A 22799-nucleotide genomic window follows, 5' to 3' on the forward strand; every position below is an offset into this window, starting at 1 on the left:
CCAGGCGGTAATGCAACCTGTCAAGATTATATCAATGGTGCAGCTTCACAACTTTTCGATGATCTGAGGGCCCATACCAATTTTTTTCCCGCATCTTGAGAGGGAATAAGCGTTGTTGTGCTCTCTTCACGACTATGTTGATGTATGTGGATCCTGATAGTTTTTTAGTGATGTGGACACGAAGGAACTTGAAGCTCTCGACTTGTTCAACAGACCGCAAAGAGGTGATGAAGGCTTTTTTTGGTGATATTTTTCAGGTTAATGTACATTTAACTGCTCACAGCCTATAGTATGTGAATGAAAAGGCCCTTCCCGTCTTCATAATTATGTGCTGATAGGTTTCATTATGATAAAGGTAAGAACAGTGCCATAACTACTTAGTCAGATGGCATATTAGACATATATACAGATGAAAAACTAAATGTATTGGAGTTAATTCATTTAAATTAGTAGATTAGATCAACATGTCAAGTTTTAGGCAAAGAGGCTATGCATAAAGATTTAACAAATTCAAACAGATGGTTTAGTTTATTGTCTTGGTGCAAGCATTGGCAGAAAATAATTGAATTGAGGTGTACAAAGACACAATTAATAATGGCATATGTTGATGTAGTTCCGTTGATAAATCAAAATGTTGTCTTTTAAACTGGCTTTTTCTGCGTTGTTCAAGCTAGTTTGTTACAGTGAAATTGTGAGGTAATATACACTGCTATCGTAATACAGTTATAAGAGATATCATTCCATTGGTCTGATTTCACCGGCCATATAAAATACACTGAACAAAATTTTTGTTTTTGAGCATTTCTCCTTTGCCAAGATAATCCATCCACCTGACAGGTGTGGCATATGAAGAAGCTGATTAAACGGCATGATCATTACACAGGTGTACCTTGTGCTGGGGACAATAAAACACCACTCTAAAATGTGCAGTTTTCTCACACAACACAATGCCACAGATGTCTCAAGTTTTGAGGGAGCATGCAATAAGCATGCTGGCTGCAGGAAGGTCCACCAGAGCTGTTACCAGAGAGTTGAATGTTCATTTCTCTACCATAAGCCATCCCCAATGTCGTTTTAGAGAATTTGGTCCAACCGGCCTCACAACCGCAGACCACGTGTAACCACACCAGCCCAGGACCTCCACATCCGGCTTCTTCACCTGCAAGATCGTCTGAGACCAGCCACCCGGACAGCTGATGAAACTGAGGAGTATTTCTGTCTGTATTAAATCCCTTTTGTCAGTAAAAACTCATTCTGATTGGCTGGGCCTGGCTCCCCAGTGGGTGGGCCTGGCCCACCCATGGCTGCGCCCCTGCCCAGTCATGTAAAATCGATAGATTAGGGCCTGATTTATTTCAATTGACTGATTTCCTTATATGAACTGTAACTCAGTAAAATCATTGAATTTGTTGCATGTTCCATTTACATTTTTCATTCAGTATATATGATGGTTCTGCAATATTCAGCCTCTGTGTGTACACAAATCCCTCGGTATTTAACACACTGCTGTTTTATGACAAACAAACGGGATGATCCTCTGAATGTAATCTGTAGATAATTAGAGTGTGTTCCGCTCCTGATATCTCTGTGCTCGTCAAATGATAAATGCAATTAGAAATCAGAGGAAACACTTGTGGGAGATGGAGATGTTGTCTGAAGGGTTATCGGTGTCAGGAGAAAAGCCAGATGTGCTGAAAGAAATCAAGATGGACAAACTGTTTTGGTACCCTTGCGTCTACTTGATGACGATAATGCCTTGAAAAGAAGTCCTCCAAATAGTCTCTCCAGCTGAAGGCATATTAGATGTGTATGTATACGAAGGATAGTATACCGTCTCTATCATAGTGTGCTGAGCATCGCTATTCATTCATTTCATTGATTCATTTCTACATTGTCATGGTCATCCAAGGGTTCCCATGTGTTTCTATTATATTTTTGGAGGAGGATGTCAGCTAACGTTCTGATCACTGCTTTCAACAACCTTAACATGATAATGTTTTAGAGTTCTAAAGATTCCTTATTGCAGTTTTTTGTGGTCAGGTTTGTGTGAATCGTGATGGAGAACAATGATATCAATGGATCTTTTTTTTTTTTCTAGGCTTATTGGAGATCAAATTGTCTATTGCTGTTGTCAAGAGCTGAGGTTTGTCTTAGACTTTTGTAACGGAACAGCTCAACCTGTGGATATTACCGAGAAGTGAGTCACTGTTGTTTCCACTCACTAATTCTCTGCTGAGCCACTGACCTTCAATTGGGAACCTACAAACTGTCATTTTGAATCATCTCAATCCACTCAGTGTGAGGACACAGTGGGCATCAGATGTGAACGTCTGATTTCAGCTAAACTTGGCATGCTTTGTGCCCACACTTTTAGTTACAGTACTTTCCTCAGCACACTAATAACAGGATTAAGTGGTCGTGTCTTAATTGTTTGCAATATGCGTTTAGCATATCAAATATTGATGACCACCATGACGCAATAACACAATCCCCCTGACATAACTTCTTAGTGGAGGAACATTTCCACTGGAGTGTCATGGTTGCCCTCTATTACACGAACTTCAGTCAATTTCCATATTGTTACGCTTACCCTTTTCATATACAGGCAAAAATATATATATTTTTGACATTCCGATCTATAAAGAAGGCGGTAAAGGGGTAGGGGGGTAAAACAAATACATGGTATATTAAAACCCACCTCAAGGCCTAATCATAAAACAGTATTTCCGCAGACCCTGTAACCAAAAAACAGGTACGGGGGGTCATAAAATGAATCTTGGATTTTATGCAGGTAATTTCATAAACACTCTTATTGTTCAAGATCTCCCTAACAACACCCCCCACCCCTCAAACAGGGCAAATGCAACGTTTGGTCATATTATGACTGTTTGTGCCGTCATTCTGTTACAAAACTTTGCATCTGCACTGTTCGTCAAGCAATTTGACATGTTGTGTGAACTAAAACAGCATAAAACCGGGGGTATCACAAAGCATGATCATATTAATTTACCAGCTACAGTAATTTTGAGAAACATTGATAAATAGTTTGGCCAATGTTTTGATCAAATTAACCAGTTATGCACCTTTGATAAGCAGCTAGCTATGCCAATGTCAAGTCTTTTTATACTAATATCTGACTAACTCGGAAATATGAAGTTATTTCAGAATGAAAGTTAACTGGATAGCGCATCACGCTTTGTGATATTACGTTATCTAGCTATTCCCAGTTCGATAACGGGTTTTTCACTTATTGCATCTGCATGCTTGTTGTCTTCTCACTGCTGCACTCGTTCATTCACGAGCTGGCTGCTCATTCTAAATAGTATAATCTGATCTGTTCAAAACAGTGGCAGCATGTGTAGTGGTGATCATTCTTTTCATTTTTTTTTACATGCAAAAGTAAAATCGTTGTATTTATGTGGTTGTTCAAGTACAGAGATGGCTTTCTATACAGTGCCTTCAAACGTATTCACACCCCTTGACTTATTCCACATTTTGTTGTGTTACAACCTGAATATGAAATGGATTAAAAAAAAAATATCTCACCCATCTACACATAATACTCCCATAATGGCAAAGTGAAAACATGTTTTTAGAAAAATGTGCACATTAAAATTGAAAATCAAATACAGAAAAAAATCTAATTTACATAAGTATTCACACCCGAGTCAATGCTTTGTAGAAGCACCTTTGGCAGCAATTACATCTGTGAGTCTTTCTAGTTAAGTCTCTAAGTGCTTTCCACACCTGGATTTTGCAACATTTGCCCATTATTCTTTTCAAAATTCTTCAAGCTTTGTCAAATTGGTTATGGATCATTACCTAAACAACCATTTTCAGGTCTTGCCATAGATTTAAGTAAAAACTGTAAACAAGGCTGTAACGATGTGCGCTGAGAGTCGGGAAGCAAGTTCAGGAAGTGAGTGTTTTAATAAATAAACACAACAAAATTCAAAATAAGAAACACAAGCAACGCACAGACATGACACAGGAACAGAAACAATAATGCCTGAGGAAGGAACCAAAGGGAGTGACATATATAGGGAAGGTAATCAGGGAAGTGATGGAGTCCAGATGAGTCTGATGACGCACAGGTGTGCGTAATGATGGTGACAGGTGTGTGCCATAACGAGCAGCCTGGTGACCTACAGGCCGGAGACGGAGCACACGTGACACGGGCACTCACGTGACAGGAACATTCACTGTCTTCTAGGTATGCAACTTCAGTGTGGATTTGGCCTTGTGTTTTAGGTTATTGTCCTGCCGTAAGGTGAATTTCAAATCAAATCAAATTGTATTTGTCACATGCGCCGAATACAACAGGTTACACCTTACAGTGAATGCTTACTTACAAGCCCTTAATCAACAATGTAGTTAAGATAAAATAAGTGTTAAGTAAAAAATAGATAAGTAAAAAATAAAAGTAACAAATAAAGTAAAGTAAAATAACAGTAGCGAGGCTATATACAGGGGGTAACGGTACAGAGTCAATGTGCGGGGGCATCAGATAGTCGAGGTAATTGAGGTAATATGTACATGTAGGTAGAGTTAAAGTGACTATGCATAGATAATAAACAGAGAGTAGCAGCAGTGTAAAAGAGGGGGGGGGGACAATGCAAATAGTCTGGGTAGCCATTTGATTAGCCGTTCAGGAGTCTTATGGCTTGGGGGTAGAAACTGTTGAGAAGCCTTTTGGACCTAGACGTGGTGCTCCGGTACCGCTTGCCATGCGGTAGCAGAGAGAACAGTCTATGACTATGGTGGCTGGAGTCTTTGACAATTTTTAGGGCCTTCCTCTGACACAGCCTGGTATATAGGTCCTGGATGGCAGGAAGCTTGGCTCCAGAGATGTACTGGGCCATACCTTCTGTAGTGCCTTGCGGTCGGAGGCAGAGCAGTTGCCATACCAGGCAGTGATGCAACCAGTCAAGATGCTCTCGATGGTGCAGTTGTAGAACTTTTTGAGGATCTGAGGACCCATGCCAATTCTTTTCAGTCCCCTGAGGGGGAATAGGCTTTGTCGTGCCCTCTTCATGGTTGTCTTGGTGTGTTTGGACCATGATAGTTTGTTGGTAATGTTGTGACGTGACTATCATTAATGTGCTATTTATCGAATAATTACCTACTACGTTTAATTATTACTTGATTCAATTAATAATGTAACAATTAACTCATTAGGAATTTGGGCACCACTGGTAAAAGTTTGTTTAATGAGTTACTGTTTCCCGAATTAACTCAAGAATATATCGATATCCTACCAGTCATTAATTTGTAATTTCTTCATATCAGTCTCATTCTGAATGTCGTAGACTCCGTAAATCTGCACAAACCCGGGTCTCAATGATCATTCCGTACCACACAAATTGAGTTGATTATTTATTTACTAACAAGCTAAATGATAACAGATGTACATACACACGGAATAGGTTATTGATTAGAAATTGATGAGAGAGAGAGACACTTGGATACATTTGTAAGCTACGCTTCGTTTAGCCCTAATACCTTACCCCGAACTGCCGCCCTTACGGGTAAGAAGTAATGCATGTATTTACGTGTTGAAGGTCTTCGTCGGGTATCTCTGTTGGGCCCAGGCCTTCGTGGGCCGGGTTCCGCTTGGTGATAAGGGTCCGAGGCCTTGTTCTTTGGATGGCCTTCTCCTTTGTTCTCGGGTGTAAGTCTCTGATTGTCCACAAGATATCACACTGTCCATCTTAGTGGTCTGTTTACTTGCACTCATTCTGGAAGAGTGGTCTCCTGAGGATGGCTAATCAGCCGTGTCGATGATCCCAGAGTGGTGATGAAAGCCATGTAGACGAACAATGATTTGAAGAGAATAACCGGAAGGTCCTGCTTAAATTCACCTTCTTAGATACAGTACTGAGAACAGCTACTCAACCGTAGCATTGATTGTTAAGAGGTTCCTTTGTCTTCTTCAACCTCATCTGCGTTGCAGGGTTGTGACTAATCGTAGACCTCAGCTATAGTTCTTGGTCATCCTAGTCTGATATGTTAAATCTTAACTCAAATGCTTCATACCCTCGGGTAAAAAGGGGGTGTTTACGTCATGCTGACATGCTCTCTGGGTTTCCTGGGGCGTGTCTAGATACGAGGCAAGGTATCACAATTTACTATGATCTCGTTAGAGAACTAAACTCACAATCTTATCATCACAAAAACATTCTCTTTACACTGGATATTTTCTATATAACGTAAAGTATGCAAACATGATATACACGTTGTGAAAACCTTAAAGTTACAATGTTTTCATTATAACGTCTTCATTTAACTTTTAATGACATCACAAAATGGACATTCATCTTTCACATTCCATTTCTCATCATTGCCAACATTCGGAGGATGAGATATATTGTCCCGGTGCCCATTGTTTGATGTTGAAGTTCTTGGGCAGTAAACTCTTCACAAGGCACACAGACATTCGGATCACCCAAATTAGATACAAAAAGGAATCGTCTGCTGCCTATAGTTTATGATCGAGTGAGTTGTCATAAAACCCTCCCCGAGCGGGACAGAGAGAGAGCACTGTAGAGCTGATCCACTGTAACCTGATCCTTTGGATCCTCACAGTAGTGGCATGACAGTGATGTGGACACCAAGGATCTTGAAGCTTTCAACCTGCTCCACTACATCCCCATCAATGTGAATGGGGGCGTGCCACAATCACCTCCATGTCTTGATCACGTTGAGGGAGAGGTTGCTGTCCTGGCACCACACGGCCAGGTCTCTGACCTCCTCCCTATAGGCCGTCTCATCATTGTTGGTGATCAGGCCTACCAATGTTATGTCATCAGCAAACTTAATGGTGGTGTTGGAGTCGTGCCTGGCCATGCAGTCATGAGTGAACTGGGAGTACAGGAGGGGACTGAGCACACATCCCTGAGGGGCCCCCATGTAGAGGATCTGCATGGCATGGCAGATGTGTTGTTACCTAATGAATAGCATTTTCAAATAGGTGTTCCTTTTGTCCTGGTGGGAAAGGGCAGTGTGGAATGCAATAGAGATTGCATCATCTGTGGATCTGCTGGGGCGGTATGCAAATTGGAGTGGGTCTAGGGTTTCTGGGATAATGGTGTTGATGTGAGCCATGACCAGCCTTTCAAAGCACTTCATGGCTACAGACATGAGTGCTAAGAGTCGGTAGTCATTTAGGCAGGTTACCTTAGTGGTCTTGGGCACAGGAACTATGGTGGTCTGCTTGAAACATGTTGGTATTACAAACTTGAGTCAGTGAAAGGTTGAAAAGTTGGTACTCTGTACTCTGTACTCGTGTACTCTGAGCATGGTCAGCGCATGCTCAGAGTACACGTCCTGGTTATCCGTCTGGCCCTGCGGCCTTGTGAATGTTGACCTGTTTACATCGGCTACGGACAGCTTGATCACACAGTCGTCCGGAACAGCTGATGCTCTCATGCATGTTTCAGTGTTACTTGCCTCAAAGTGAGCATAGACGAAATTCAGCTCATCTGGTAGGCTTGTGTCACTGGGCAGCTCGCGGCTGTGCTTCCCTTTGTAGTCTGTAATAGTTTGCAAGCCCTGCCACATCCGACGAGCGTCAGAGCCGGTGTAGTACGTTTCGATCTTAGTCCTGTATTGATGCTTTGCCTGTTTGATGGTTCGTCGGAGGCCATAGTGGGATTTCTTCCGTGTTAGAGTCCCACTCCTTGAAAGCAGCAGCTCTACCCTTTAGCGCAGTGCGGATGTTGCCTGTAATCCATGGCTTCTGGTTTGGGTATGTACATACAGTCCCTGTGGGGACGACGTCATCAATGTACTTATTGATGAAGCCAGTGATTGATTTGGTTTACTCCTCAATGCCATCGGAAGAATCCCGGAACATTTCCAGTCTGTGCTAGCAAAACAGTCCTGTAGCTTAGCGTTTGCTTCATCTGACCACTTTTTTATTGACCGAGTCACTGGTGCTTTTCTGCTTTAGTTTTTGCTCGTAAGCCGGAATCAGGAGGATAAAATTATGGTCAGATTTGCCAAATGGAGGTTGAGGGAGAGCTTTGTACGTGTCTCTGTGTGTGGAGTAAAGGTGGTCTATAGTTTTTTCCCCCTCTGGTTCACATTAACATGCTGGTAGAAATTAGTCAAAATGGATTGAAGTTTCCCTGCATTAAAGTCCCCGGCCACTAGGAACGCCGCCTCTGGATGAGCGTATTCCTGTTTGCTTATGGCCGTATACAGCTCATTGAGTGCGGTCCTAATGCCAGCATCGGTTTGTGGTGGTAAATAGACAGCTACGAAGAATATAGATGAAAACTGTCTTGGTAAATAGTGTGGTCTACAGCTTGTTATGAGATACTCTACCTCAGGCGAGCAAAACCTCAAGACTTCCTTACATTACCGGAGGCAGCTGTTCTATCCTGCCGAAAAAGCGTAAAACCCACCAGCTGTATGTTTTTCATTTCGTTGTTCAGTCATACATAAGATATTACAGTTTTTAATATCCCGTTGGTTGGATATACGTGCTCGTAGTTCTATTTTATTATCCAATGATTGTACATTGGCTAATTGGACCGATGGTAAAGACAAATTACCCACTCGCCGTCGGATCCTTACAAGGCACCCAGACCTACGTCCCCTATATCTCTTTCTCTTTCTTCTGTGAAACATAATGCTTTGTATACAGGACAAAAATTGAAACGCTTTGCCACATTTTTTGCAGTATTACTTTCGTGCCTTGTTGCAAACAGGATACAGGCTTTCTTCTTTTCATTCTGCCTATTAGGTTAGTGTTGAGGAGTAACTAAAATGTTGTTGATCCATCCTCAGTTTTCTCCTATCACAACTATTGAACTACTTTTTACCCCTTTTTCTCCCAAATTTCATGATATCCAATTGGTAGTTACAGTCTTGCCCCATCGCGGCAACTCCTGTACAAACTCGGGAGAGGCGAAGGTCGAGAGCTATGCGTCCTCCGAAACACAACCACGCCCAAACCACACTACTTCTTGACACACTGCTCGCACCAATGTGTTGGAGGAAACACCGTACAGCTGGCGACCGAAGTTAGCATGCATGCGCCCAGCCGTCACAAGGAGTCGTTAGAGTGCGATGGGACAAGGACATCCCAGCAGGCCAAACCCTCCCCTAACCCAGACGACGCTGGGCCAATCGCCTCATGGGTCTCCCTGTGGCGGCTGGCTGTGACATAGCCAAACCTGGATCTGTAGTGATGTCACCGTTGGCCTCGAGGTGAAATCCCTGAGCGGTTTCTTTCCTCTCCGGCAAGTGAATTAGGAAGGAAGCCTGTATCTTTGTAGTGACTGGGTGTATTGATACACCATCTAAAGTGTAATTTATAACTTCACTATGCTCAAAGGAATATTCCATGTCTGTTTTTTGTTGTTTTACCCATCTACCAATAGCTGTGCATCTTTACGAGGCATTAGAAAACCTCCCTGGTCGTTTCGGTTGAATCTGTAATGAAATGAAATGTAATGCTCGACTGAGGGACCTTACAGATAATTTTATGTGCGGGGCACAGAGAAGGTAATCATTCAAAAAATCATATTAAACACTATTATTGCACACAGAGTGAGTCCATGCTGTGACTGGTTAAGCAAACATTTACTCCTGAACTTATTTAGGCTTGCCATAGCAAAGGGGTTGAATACCTATTGACTAAATGTTTTATTAATTTGTAAACATTTTAAAAAACATATACTGAACAAAAATATGAATGCAACATGTAACAATTTCAAAGATTTTACTGAGTTACAGTTCATATAAGGAAATCAGTCAATTGAAATAAATTCATTAGGCCCTTATCTATGGATTTCACAGGACTAGGCATAGGCCCACCCACTTTGGAGCCAGGCACAGTCATCAGAATTATTTTCCCCCCAGAATAGGGCTCTATTACAGACAGAAATACTTTCATCAGCTGTCTCGGCTGGCGTGGTTATACGTGGTCTGCAGGTGTGAGGCCGGTTGGACGTACCGCCAAATTCTCTAAAACGACGTTGGAGTAGCTTATGGTAGAGAAATGAACATTAAATGATCTGTCAACAGCTCTAGTCAACATTCCTACAGTCAGCGTGCCAATTGCATGCGCACTCAAAACTGAAGACATCTATGCCATTTGTTGGGTGACAAAAATGTACATTTTAGTGTGGCCTTTTATTGTCCCCAGCACCTGTGTGATGATCATGCTGTTTAATCAGCTTCTTGACATGCCACACCTGCCAGGTGGATGGATTATCTCGGCAAAGGAGAAATGGTCATTAACAGGGATGTAAACAAATTTGTGCCAATTTTATTTTGACAAATACGCTTTCTGTGCGTGTGGAAAATGCCTGGGATATTTTATTTCAGCTCATGAAACATGGGACCAACACTCTACATGTTGCGTTTATATATTTTTTCAGTATAATTCCACTTCGATGGGGTATTGCGTGTAGGCCAGTGACAAAAAACTCAGTTGAATCCATTTCAAATTCCGACTGTAACACAACAACATTTGGAAAACGTCAAGTGGTGTGAATACTTTCTGAAGGCGCTGTAGATAATCTACAGTACAGATGGTCATACTATCTGTTGATAAGCAACTGGCTACTAAGGTTAGGGTTAGGTTTAGGGTTAGGATACGGGTTAAGGTTAGGGCTAGATTTAGGTTTAGTGAAGGCACTGTAGATAGTATGACCATCTGTATTGTAGATTATCTGTTGATAAGCAACTGGCTACTAAGGTTAGGGTTAGGTTTAGGGTTAGGATACGGGTTAAGGTTAGGGCTAGGTTTAGGTTTAGTGAAGGCACTGTATCTTAAAGAAACGATCGCTAGTTTGAAAACTTGGCCTCATATTTCTGTCATGCTGCTTTGTTCAAAACTCCAACCATCCTGCGTCCCGGGTATACAGCCAATCAGCGGCCACAACTGCCTTGGACACAGAGATGTATGGTATAACTTTGCAATCATTGGTTTCCATTTGGCATGCATTTGAAAGTTATAAAACCTGAGTCTCAGCATTCTGTTACCATTCTGTTACCTATAAGAACGTGGTAAATAAGGGGCTGTTTGAAAGAGAGTCATGTAAACATAGCCTTTGTTTGGTTTTACAGGTTAACACCCTGTTCTCTGTCTGAAATAGGTTACAGTGTTATGTCATAGTGTTATGAAATGGCAATGACTAATGCACGAAGGTGTGACTGCAGCCGTCGGGGCTGGGTAGACAGAGAGGAGTGGGAGGTCAGTGGAGGTACCTGCTGTGTTTGAAGTCACTGGGCGGGCAGCTCCATCGCACTTGGTCTCACAGAGGAAGTCGTCGATGGAGGGGCTTAGCAGGGGGCGGCTCTCTTGTTGCTCACTCACCAGCTGCAATTGCAAGCAGACGACACTGCTCAAACTCAGACACAACATGCCCTTTTGACCCTTTTCTTGGAAATGACAACGTGACCCAGACGTTATAACATGTGGTGATGTGTACAAGTGTAGGTCTTTTGAAACAGTGTATTGTTTGCCCCCCCCCCCCCCCCCCCCCCCAACACACCTGCACAGACACACACACACAATCATGACACTCTATTTGACCCAGCCACTCTGATGTCCACTTCATTTGACAGATGTATTTTTTTGTTATGAACTGTATCCACTGTGCACTTTGTAGTGATCCTCTGTGTAATAAAATGTAATTCAAACAAAGTGATGACATGATCTTTTGTGACCCACCATTCCTCCCCATCCCCCCCACCAGTTCATGGGTGTTCTGTTTTTCCCCTGAGGACCCACAGCTCAGTTGAGTGCTAGCTCTGTGAATCCGTCATCTGCCTCTCCCAGTTCCCATTTAGCCAGCCTTGGCAGAGGCGGAGACTTACGGTGTGTGTGTGTGTTTCCCCAAGTGTAATTGCTAAGCCATTAGCAGTTGTTTATCTCCCTTCCCAAACCCATCCTAAAGCTAATCACCTTGCCTGTGAGGCATCCTTGGGCTGTCGCTGTAGGTTTACCAACACTGATGTGGCATAGGTCACATCCCATCCATTATCATTACCCTGAAGTAGTTGTCCCAGGTTTAACTGGCCCATTTGCCATCCTGTGCTCTAGTGACAAAGCAGATTGAAACGATTGATTTGGTTTGATAAAAATGGCCCCACCGTCATTATTGGCTGCTTGTGCCATGTGCACACAATGTGAATAGAGAGGAAACATAACATTTTCCATCCTTGCTCTCCAGAGTTGTGTTTGCAAGCAAAATCTTAATGAAGGCACTAAAAAAATGTATTTTACAAGCCATGAAGTTGCACTCAGCCTACCATAGAATACGCTTGATATGAAAGGTGCTGCCCGCGGTTTCATGACCCGTCCGTATGTGCTCGAGCTGTGGCTCTAACGATGATGCAACTGTATTTTCTTGGAATTAATAATGTGGCTGGTTATTAGCCACTCAAGCCAAATTGAGAAGAAAAAAAAGTTTGACCCCGCCATTAATTGCTAAACTGGGAAACTGATTACCTGCATCTCAGCATATTTGAGAATTAGTAAAAGTCTTATTCTTCACTTGTCAATTTGGGACAATAGGCTAGCTGACAAGGACGTGGTCCTCCTTACTCAACGTTTCTTGTACTGTACGGTATCTCACAGAAAATGTTATGACGATTACAAGTACTTTTGTAGATCAATAGACAGACACGTTTCTCAGTGGGGACTTTTGTCTCCTTTGCAGAATGACACATAAATCTAATTCCTGTAAACCTGTGTGAATAACAGCTCAACTCTGACAAAGATATTCAGTACACAAAAGATATATGAATGTGATTGTCTGTGAATGACTAACTGTGGGAGTGTTCTGAATCTGCAGCAACCTGAAAATGCTGGCCCGGTTTACTTAATGGGAGTTTATTAGTGTTTTATCCTGCGCTGAGACTAACTAACTTTGTTTATTTCCAAGAAAGACAGTTTGAAGTTACCTCACTTCACCCTCTGCTGTTGTTGATTTAGTGCAGAGAGAGAAAGAGCTACAGCATTAGCTGTCTTTTTAGGCATGTTATTGAGCTTGAATAATAATCTTGTATCCTATCATTTTGTACTGTACTATGTTGTTTTAAGACAATTTGTACATTATCATAATAGGTTGTCAAACAGTTATGAGGAATGCCAGTGCGAATACATTGTATGTTTGCTTGGGGAGAACAATTTGAGTTCCAAGATACTGGAACTGTTATAGCTAAGTGTTGCATGGAGGCACCTCCAGCCAAAAGTCATGATCGATCGTTTTATGAAGGAATTGAATTCCTTACTTCATTTCACCCTCCAAACTTCAAAGCGTAACATCCTGCTGTATAATCTTTAGCAAAATGGGCCCTTAATGAGAGAAGCAAATCATTTCGGAGGTCTTTTAGGGCCCCTGCCACTTAATTAGATAATTTCCCCTGTATTCAATTACAAAATGTGCCTCACTTCTGGCACAAATATAAAAAGATTGCTGACATTAATGGGAATTATTAAGGGGACAGACCCCAACCGGCTAATGAGAAATGATGGCTTAGAGAAACACTGAGAGAAGCACTGCAGGGCCTTACAAAAAAAACACATCAAATTAGCAGCGTGAAATAGCTATTTTCACATGTTGAGCTTAAATTTCCCACATGAAACCATATTTTCACATGTATTACATTTAAAGTTGACATTTTAACACCACATTTTCACGTGTAAATTCAATCACATATGAAAATCTAATTTGCAGGTTCACATGTAGGAAGAAACTCCCTTTCACATGTGAAAATCACAATTGCAGTTACATATGTGAAAAATGTCCACATGTGAACTTGCAATTCCACATGTAAAAGTTTTTCTGTATGAAAGTCAATGCCTGTTAAAGGGGCAAACAAAACAAAGTCATCAGCGATTGGATGATCTCTAACTACTCAGAGTATCATAGGGTAAACCGCCGCTTTACCCACATAAGTTCTGGCTCTGGCCCAACCCATCGGTTTCTGGAGCAATCAGACAGCTCAGAATGTGTTCACATTCTGTGAAAGTTCGGGGAGGTACTACGAGCCAGACTCATTGAGGAGAAGAAACTAACTCTGTGGGCGTGGTGTAGCTTTTGGCCGTAATCTGGGTAGCCAGGCAAATTATATGTAAGCAGTAATTCTTGAAGAATACAAGGTATAAATGCCTTGTGAGCTTAGTTCAACTGTCATACCTCATCAAAACCCGAAATGTAAGCTTGTTTTACTCCAATGTTTGTGAACAAAGTAAATGTAAACAACCACCGTGTAGCTTAAAAACAAGGTTACAACTAAAATGGTTATATCATGGATGGTTAATCCTTGCATCCATAGCATTGTCGTGTCTGTGACTATCATCAAAAAGCGAAGGGAGAGTGCATGCTATTAACTGGATTACTGTATCCTCTGTCTCTTAACATTAAATTCATGACCAGCAGCAGTAGCACCCTCACGGATTTTCTATTGCATACCATTGTCATTATTGTTGGTCCGTACATACAGTATCTAACTTTATGCTGCACAGTGTGTTTGCAAGTGCTGCTAGCCTTCGCCTGACTTTATGAGTGACATCTACATGGTGGTCCTAGGGTGTCCATGACGGAAGCTATGAATCACAGATGAACACATCGTTCTCATTCGTAGCGTCCATCATGGAGTCCATGGGACCAACCTGTAGTAGTCACTCACACAGTCAAGTGAAGTCTAGTGGCACATGTAAATACACTACGCAGTGTGCACACAATGAATGAAGCCCCTTAAGACCCGAGATACAGTTAGGCCAATGCCGACGAGAGTGATGCATTACAGAGAGACGGTTGTGAAACCCCATGATGTCCACGTGACGATCGCCCATAAAGATAGCTGTTCTTGAATGCCGCCATCTATTTAGCATAAAATAAGACAAATTGCGGTGCCAGGATGCAGACCTAAATCTTGTCTGTAAACAAGCATGCGTCGTGAGGTGGACCATCACTTACTGTTGTTCTGATCAGGAATCGGTTCTGTAACCTGATTTAAGATGTGAATCTCTGTGAGAAATCAATATATGCGCCTTGGTGTTGAATATACTATACATGTGCCCAGGGAGACAGTAACCTTACCTTGGTTCAGGGTCAGCTCTGTCTCTCTTGACCTCTTGGTTGGCCAGTCCAAACAGATTATTGATTTGACGATGACGAAAATAAACACATCCAAAAACAACTAACAGGCAGACCCAAAGTAAAGAATCAAAACCAAACGAAAGGCTTCATGGCCACCAAACCAACCAGCAGCCTCATCGCTCTCCAAGCCGGCGCTCTGACTGAAGATCACCTTAATTTGGCAGCACCTGTGTTCTTTGTCAACCAGGCTCTGCGTTTGGACAAGGTTGCTGCTGCCCCCTGGGGGAATCGAGTGTGGAAGTGGTAGTGAGCGGAAGTGTGCTGCCTGAACTACTTAACCTATTCCCACACACTAAGTAAGTAGCCCATTGAGACATAAAGACAGTAAAACGTGACATCACTAAGAGCCCTATTTAATGAAAGCTGGTAACTAACTTTCTGGGATATGTATGAAGTGATTGATTCAAGAACATGCTTTCTTACGTATCCCGGAAAGCCTGGTGAGGCGTATTAGTTTTGATTGAATGGGGCCCCATACTGAACGTTATGAAGATTTAGCAAGCAAAAAGATCAAGGTCATGGATCTTCAATGATGCTGGTCCGTTATTGATAGAAGACCTTGTGCTATTTGAGTTAATAAAACATCCTTACGAGGGGTCTTCAAAGCACTTACTGTAATTGCCAAAGGGCTAACTCTAAATAATGATATTGGCTAACCCTTTTTTCATTACATGATAGAGACCTCCATATCTTCCCTGCTAATCATCCTTCGGCCAATGGGGACAGGCAATCCACCCAAATATCTGTGGTTTACAGAATCTCAGGAAACTACCAGGTGAAGAGGAAAGGCCAAGTATAGTTAATGTCCTGGCTCCAACTGAGACACAAGAGGGGTTGGCCCACACTCGTCCTCCCAAGCCTCTCCCTTTGCATTGAGGTGGATGCTACCATTTCTCAGCACATGCATTTGTACCTTTTTGCTTGCTAACCTGTGCATTGCACATTGCTCCTTTGTTAACAAGTGCTCAAGGGGAAAACTTCCGCTAATTGTGTCACCTGGGCATGACTCCAAGAGCTCTCTTAGATGTTGTTGTCAAGGGAACCCTGAACCGGTTAAACCCATAGGAGTATTGAGGGTGTGTGTGTGTGGGGGGGGCAGTGAAGATGTGATGGAAGGAGCAGCCCTGCATCATTTTGCTGTAATCTTGGTGAAGAGTGACGTGACAGTCAGCCTTAGGATACTAACAAAGTATATCTTGTTCTTTGTTAGTATTACCACTGATTACCACTGATTTCTCTCTCTCTCATTGTTAACTTGGCATCATCCTGCTTACTCCTTTTCAGCAGGTTTCATGTTGATGTCCTAGGGACAGATGCATCCCCCACATCCACTCCCATACCCTATGAACTTGCACAGTGAAGATATGTTTGTTTATTATGATTTATGTTATAGTACACAGTGAGGAAAGTGATAATTGGGCAACTCTCTACTTGCCCCCTAGCGTCATAACACGTTATGATACCGTCATAACCATGTCATAATATGTCATAACAGCTGACATAACTTGTCATAACCTGTCATAATATGGTCATGACCCATATATTTACACCTGTTGTGACATATACTGAACACAAACATGCAACAATTTCTAAGATTTTACTGAGTTACAGTTCATATAAGGAAATCAGTCAATTGGAATAAATTCATTAGGCCCTAGTCTATGGATTTCACATGACTGGGCTGGGGTGCAGCCAAAGATGGAGCTTGGAGGCCAACTCATTTGGTAGCCAGGCCCACCCACTGGCGAAACAGACCCAGCCAATCAGAATGAGTTTTTCCCCACAAAAGGGCTTTATTCCAGACAGGAATACCCCTCAGCATGACAGTAAAGTGTTACCCATAATTGTTACTTGATTTTTTTTTTATATATACACTGCACGGTAAGCCATTTTACACTTTGCCTATCTAGCATTAGACAGTTAGCTCTCCATGATTGTATTAAATGATATGTTGCCTTGTGCAATCTGCTACACTATTTGTGTTTTTGACCTATCTGTGCTTTTTGAAATTGACTTAAATGTTGGACTGGTGTCTCTGCTATTTTTATGGCCTCTTAACTACTTTACATCTGTGGTTCACAGAGCTCTCAACCTCCCTAATAGGCCAGTGAGACTTTTACAGTACATCTAAACACAATGTTGTGCTCAATCTGGAGTCTTATAAAATGGTCAATAAAAAAAATCTGCGGGCCCTGCCTGTGCAAACTGTTTTAATTATATACCATATAAAATAAAAAAATATGGGCGAGTTAATTATAGATCGTAAATGCTAGTGAGAGTGTATGCATGTGATAGTGAACGTGTGTGCATGTGATAGTTTTTCCAAGATGGCGTAGCAGTGCAGACGTGGTAGGTCGTCCTCTCGTTTACTTTTTGTATTTTTCGTCTTTTTTTGTATATATTTCAATTTGTTTTCAAACTCTTTTCTATTTTTAAATTAAATATACCTTCCGGTAACCCGTCTCACTCAATGTGACACGGATACGCAATTTTTTTTTAGACCTTATAGCCAAAACCTCCATCAGAAGTGAGCCATCAGCAGATAACCAGCTAATAAGCTACTAGCTATTTAGTCATTGTTAGCCGATGCTAGCGGCTTTTACTTTCTGCACAGGCACCAACCGTTTTTTTTAAGCCTGGTTAATACCTACCAGCCTTGGACTGTTTTTCTCCACTACAACGCCGGATTCCTGCCGTAAACCCTGGACCATTACTCCTGATCATCACAGCTAGCTAGCTGCCACCGAGTGACCCAGCTAGCCCTGAGCCTGGCACACCTACCGGCCTACTTTGTGATCACCCGGCTACCCAGCTGATGCCTCCCGGACACGGCTAGAATCCACTACTACGCCGGATACTTGCCGTAAGCTCTGGACCTTTGTAGCGGATCATCGCTGCTAGCTAGCTGCTACCGAGTGGCTATAGTGGCTAACGCCCCAGCCCCGAAGCTGGCACCAGTTAGCCGTGAGCCATGCGCATCTCCCGGCTAGCAAAAGAAACGACTACAACTACAATACCTCTTTCACCATCTGGCCAGGACCCTTTGTCGACACGACGCCCTGCCGTACCACCACGACTGGTCCGCAGACGTAATTCCATCCACTGTGCCCTCAACCGGCCGTTGCCGGACGTCGGAGCAGACACTTCTACTTACCCCAGCCTGCTAACTCTAAACACCGTGTCTCCCGCGTGCTAACGTAGTAACGACTACGCTGCGGCTTCCCTGCTCCATCTATTGCTGTTCACTGGACACTATGATCACTTGGCTACATAGCTGATGCCTGCTGGACTGTTCATTAATCACAGTACTCCATTTTGTTTATTTTTTTTGTTTATCTGTCGCACTAGATGACCAGTTTTGATAGCCTTTAGCCGTACCCTCATCCTACTCCTCCTCTGTTCCTCGGGTGATGTGGAGGTTAACCCAGGCCCTGCGTGTCCCCAGGAGCTCTCATTTATTGACTTCTGTAATCGAAAAAGCCTTGATTTCATGCATGTTAACATCAGAAGCCTCCTCCCTAAGTGTGTTTTACTCACTGCTTCAGCACACTCCGCCAATCCTGATGTCCTTGCCGTGTCTGAATCCTGGCTTAGGAAGACCACCAAAAATTCTGAGATTTCCATACCCAACTGTAACATTTTCCATCAAGATAGAACTGCCAAATGGGGAGGAGTTGCAATCTACTGCAGAGATAGCCTGCAAAGTTCTGTCATACTTTTCAGGTCTATGCCCAAACAGTTCGAACTTCTAACTTTAAAAATGAATCTCTCCAGAAATAAGTCTCTCACTGTTATAGATAAGTCTCTCACCGCCTGTTACAGACTCCGCTTAGCTCTCAGTTGTGCCCTGGACACAATATGTGAATTGATTGCCCCTCATCTATCTTCAGAGTTTGTTCTGTTAGGTTAACCTAAAATGGGATATGCTTAACACCCCGGCAGTCCTACAATCAAAGCTAGATGCCCTCAATCTCACACAAATCATCAAGGAACCAACCAGGTACAACCCTAAATCCGGAAACATGGGCACCCTCATAGATATTATCCTGACCAACTTGCCCTCCAAATACACCTCTGCTGTTTTCAATCAGGATCTCAGCAATCACTGCATCATTGCCTGCATCCACTATGGATCCGCGGTCAAACGACCACCCCTCATCACTGTTAAATACTCCCTAAAACACTTCTGCGAGCAGGCCTTTCTAATCGACCTGGCCCGGGTATCCTGGAAGGATATTTACCTCATCCCGTCAGACGAGGATGCCTGGTCGTTCTTCCATCGTAAATAAGCATGCCCCTTTCAAAAAATTTAGAACTAAGAACAGATATAGCCCCTGGTTCACTCCAGACCTGACTGCCCTTGACCAGCACAAAAACATCCTGTGGCGGACTGCAATAGCATCGAATAGTCCCCGCGATATGCAACTTTTCAGGGAAGTCAGGAACCAAACAGAAATTTGCATCCTGTAGCTCTAACTCCAAAAGGTTTTGGGACACTGTATAGTCCATGGAGAACAAGAGCACCTCCTCCCAGCTGCCCACTGCACTGAGGCTAGGTAACACGGTCACCACCGATAAATCCATGATAATCAAACATTTCAATAAGCATTTCTCTACGGCTGGCCATGCTTTCTTCCTGTCTACCCCAACCCCGGCCAACAGCTCCGCCCCCCTCCGCAGCTACTTGCCCGAGCCTCCCCAGCTCTCCTTCACCCAAATCCAGATAGCAAAAGTTCTGAAAGAGCTGCAAAACCTGGACCTGTACAAATCAGCTGGGCTAGACAATCTGGACCCTCTATTTCTAAAACTATCCACCGCCATTGTTGCAAGCCCTATTACCAGTCTGTTCAAACTCTCATTCGTATCGTCCGAGATCCCTAAAGATTGGAAAGCTGCTGCGGTCATCCCTCTCTTCAAAGGGGGTGACACTCTAGACCCAAACTGTTATACACTTATATCCATCCTGCCCTGCCTGTCTAAAGTCTTCGAAAGCCAAGTTAATAAACAGATCACTGACCATTTCGAATCCCACCGTACCTTCTCCGCTGTGCAATCCAGTTTCCGAGGTGTTCACGGGTACACCTCAGCCACGCTCAAAGTCCTAACGATATCATAACCGCCATCGATAAAAGACGGTACTGTGCAGCCGTCTTCATCGACCTGGCCAAGGCTTTTGACTCTGTCAATCACCGTATTCTTATCGGCAGACTCAATAGCCTTGGTTTCTCAAATGACTGGTTCACCAACTACTTTGCAGACAGAGTTCAATGTGTCAAATCGGAGGGCCTGTTGTCCGGACCTCTGGCAGTCTCTATGGGGGTACCACAGGGTTCAATTCTCGGGCCGACTCTTTTCTCTGTATATATCAATGATGTCGCTCTTGCTGCGGGTGATTCCCTGATCCACCTCTACGCAGACGACACCATTCTGTATACATGGCCCTTCTTTGGACAGTGTGTTAACTAACCTCCAAACGAGCTTCAATGCCATACAACACTCCCTCCGTGGCCTCCAACTGCTCTTAAACGCTAATAAAACCAAATGCATGCTCTTCAACCGTTCGATGCCCGCTCCCGCCCGACTAGCATCACTACCCTGGACGGTTCTGACCTAGAATATGTGGACAACTACAAATACCTAGGTGTCTGGTTAGACTGTAAACTCTCCTTCCAGACTCACATTAAGCATCTCCAATCCAAAATCAAATCCAGAATCGGCTTCCTATTTCGCAACAAAGCCTTCTTCACTCACGCCGCCAAACTTACCCTAGTAAAACTGACTATCTTACCAATCCTCGACTTCGGCAATGTCATCTACAAAATAGCTTCCAATACTCTACTCGGCAAACTGGATGCAGTCTATCACAGTGCCATCCGTTTTGTTACCAAAGCCCCTTATACCACCCACCACTGCGACCTGTATGCTCTAGTCGGCTGGCTCTCGCTACATATTCATCGCCAGACCCACTGATCTATAAGTTTATGCTAGGTAAAGCTCCGCCTTATCTCAGCTCACCGGTAACAACACCCACCCGTAGCACGCACTCCAGCAGGTATATCTCACTGGTCATCCCCAAAGCCAACACCTACTTTGGCCGCCTTTCTATCCAGTTCTCTGCTGCCAGTGACTGGAACGAATTGCAAAAATCGCTGAAACTGGAGACACTTATCTCCCTCACTAGTTTTAAGCATCAGTTGTCAGAGCAGATCACTGCACATGTACATAGCCCATCTGTAAATAGCCCAAACAACTATCTCATCCCCTACTATATTTATTTATTTATCTTGCTTTTTTTTTTTTTTTTTTTTTTTTTTTTTTCTTTATTTAACTAGGCAAGTCAGTTAAGAACAAATTATTATTTACAATGATGGCCTAACTCGGCCAAACCCTAACCCGGACGACGCTGGACCAATTGTGCGCCACCCTATGGGACTCCCAATCACGGCCGATTATGATACAACCTGGAATCAAACCAGGGTCTGGAATTGAACCAGACTCCTCTAGCACTGAGATGTAGTGCCTTAGACTGTTGTGCCACTCGGGACGAGCTGTCATGAAAAGGCCATAATACCTGTACGTCAAAACAAGTTAATATAAGCCACCACCTGTCCCTCACGACAACTACGGTAAAGAAAACACTGTCAACATACTAGTACATGAAATTAGTAGGCCTTTAAGATTCTCTGTTTGAGATGTTCTGTCAGCTGTTATCTACTGCCATTGTATGACATGGCAGGTGTTATGGCATTTTCATGACAGCATTTATAGCAGTATTCATGTGTGACTTTTAGTAACTTACAAAATTATACGTTTTTATACCTTGTTCCATTGTTACTATACCTGTACAGTTGTACTGCAGGTATGCTTCAGACTTATTATTGGGGAGTACGTTTACAGTACATTATAGGCAGTGTATGACATTCGTCATGTAAACACCTTACTCTACTTATCTTAATCGAAGTACGTTCATAATCTAAGTAAGCATACGACAATTAAAACACCTGGTTTCTGAGCAATCTTTCAAATTATTAGGACATGTAAATACCCTTAAATCGGAGTTCCAGCTGTGTATTTGATCTGCATGCCGAGCGAACCTTGCTATTTAGCGCAAGTTCAGAACAACTGAAAGTATGCATCTTGGAAGTAGTTTTTCACATACAAACTTTACAGTGTCTTCAGAAAAGTATTCAAAACGCATGTTGTTGTGTTAAAATCAAATCACATTTTATTGGTCCCATACACATGATTAGCAGATGTTAGTGCGGGTGTAGCGAAATGCTTGTGCTTCTAGCTCCGACAGTGCAGTAATATCTAACAAGTAATATCTAACAAATTGCAAGTAGGAATGAATTAAGACTGTATACATATGGACGAGCGATGTCAGAGCTGAACGGACTAAGATACAGTAGAATAGTATAGAAAAACAGTATATACATATGAGATGAGTAATGCAAGGTATGTAAGCATTATTAAGTGAATGAGATAACGTAGAATAGTATAGAAAATAGAGGTTGACCGATTAATCGGAATGGCCAATTAATTAGGGCCGATTTCAAGTTTTCATAACAATCGGAAATCTGTAAAAAAAAAAAAAAAAAAAATTACACCTTTATTTAATCTTTATTTAACTAGGCAAGTCAGTTAAGAAAACATTCTTATTTTCAATGACGA

At 42.7% G+C, this 22799-nt stretch overlaps 1 protein-coding gene across 1 annotated transcript in view; it reads right to left on the reverse strand.

Moving 5' to 3' along the window:
- LOC129811080 (PEX5-related protein-like) overlaps positions 1-22799 on the reverse strand; it is a 173907-nt gene that overhangs the window by 71587 nt on the left and 79521 nt on the right. The window contains exon 3 of the mRNA XM_055862233.1: positions 11224-11335. Within this exon, the coding sequence (XP_055718208.1) occupies positions 11224-11335 (112 nt within the window). The remainder of the gene's footprint in view (positions 1-11223; positions 11336-22799) is intronic.

This window comes from Salvelinus fontinalis, chromosome 14 (genome assembly GCF_029448725.1).
Source record: "Salvelinus fontinalis isolate EN_2023a chromosome 14, ASM2944872v1, whole genome shotgun sequence".
NCBI lineage: Eukaryota > Metazoa > Chordata > Actinopteri > Salmoniformes > Salmonidae > Salvelinus > Salvelinus fontinalis.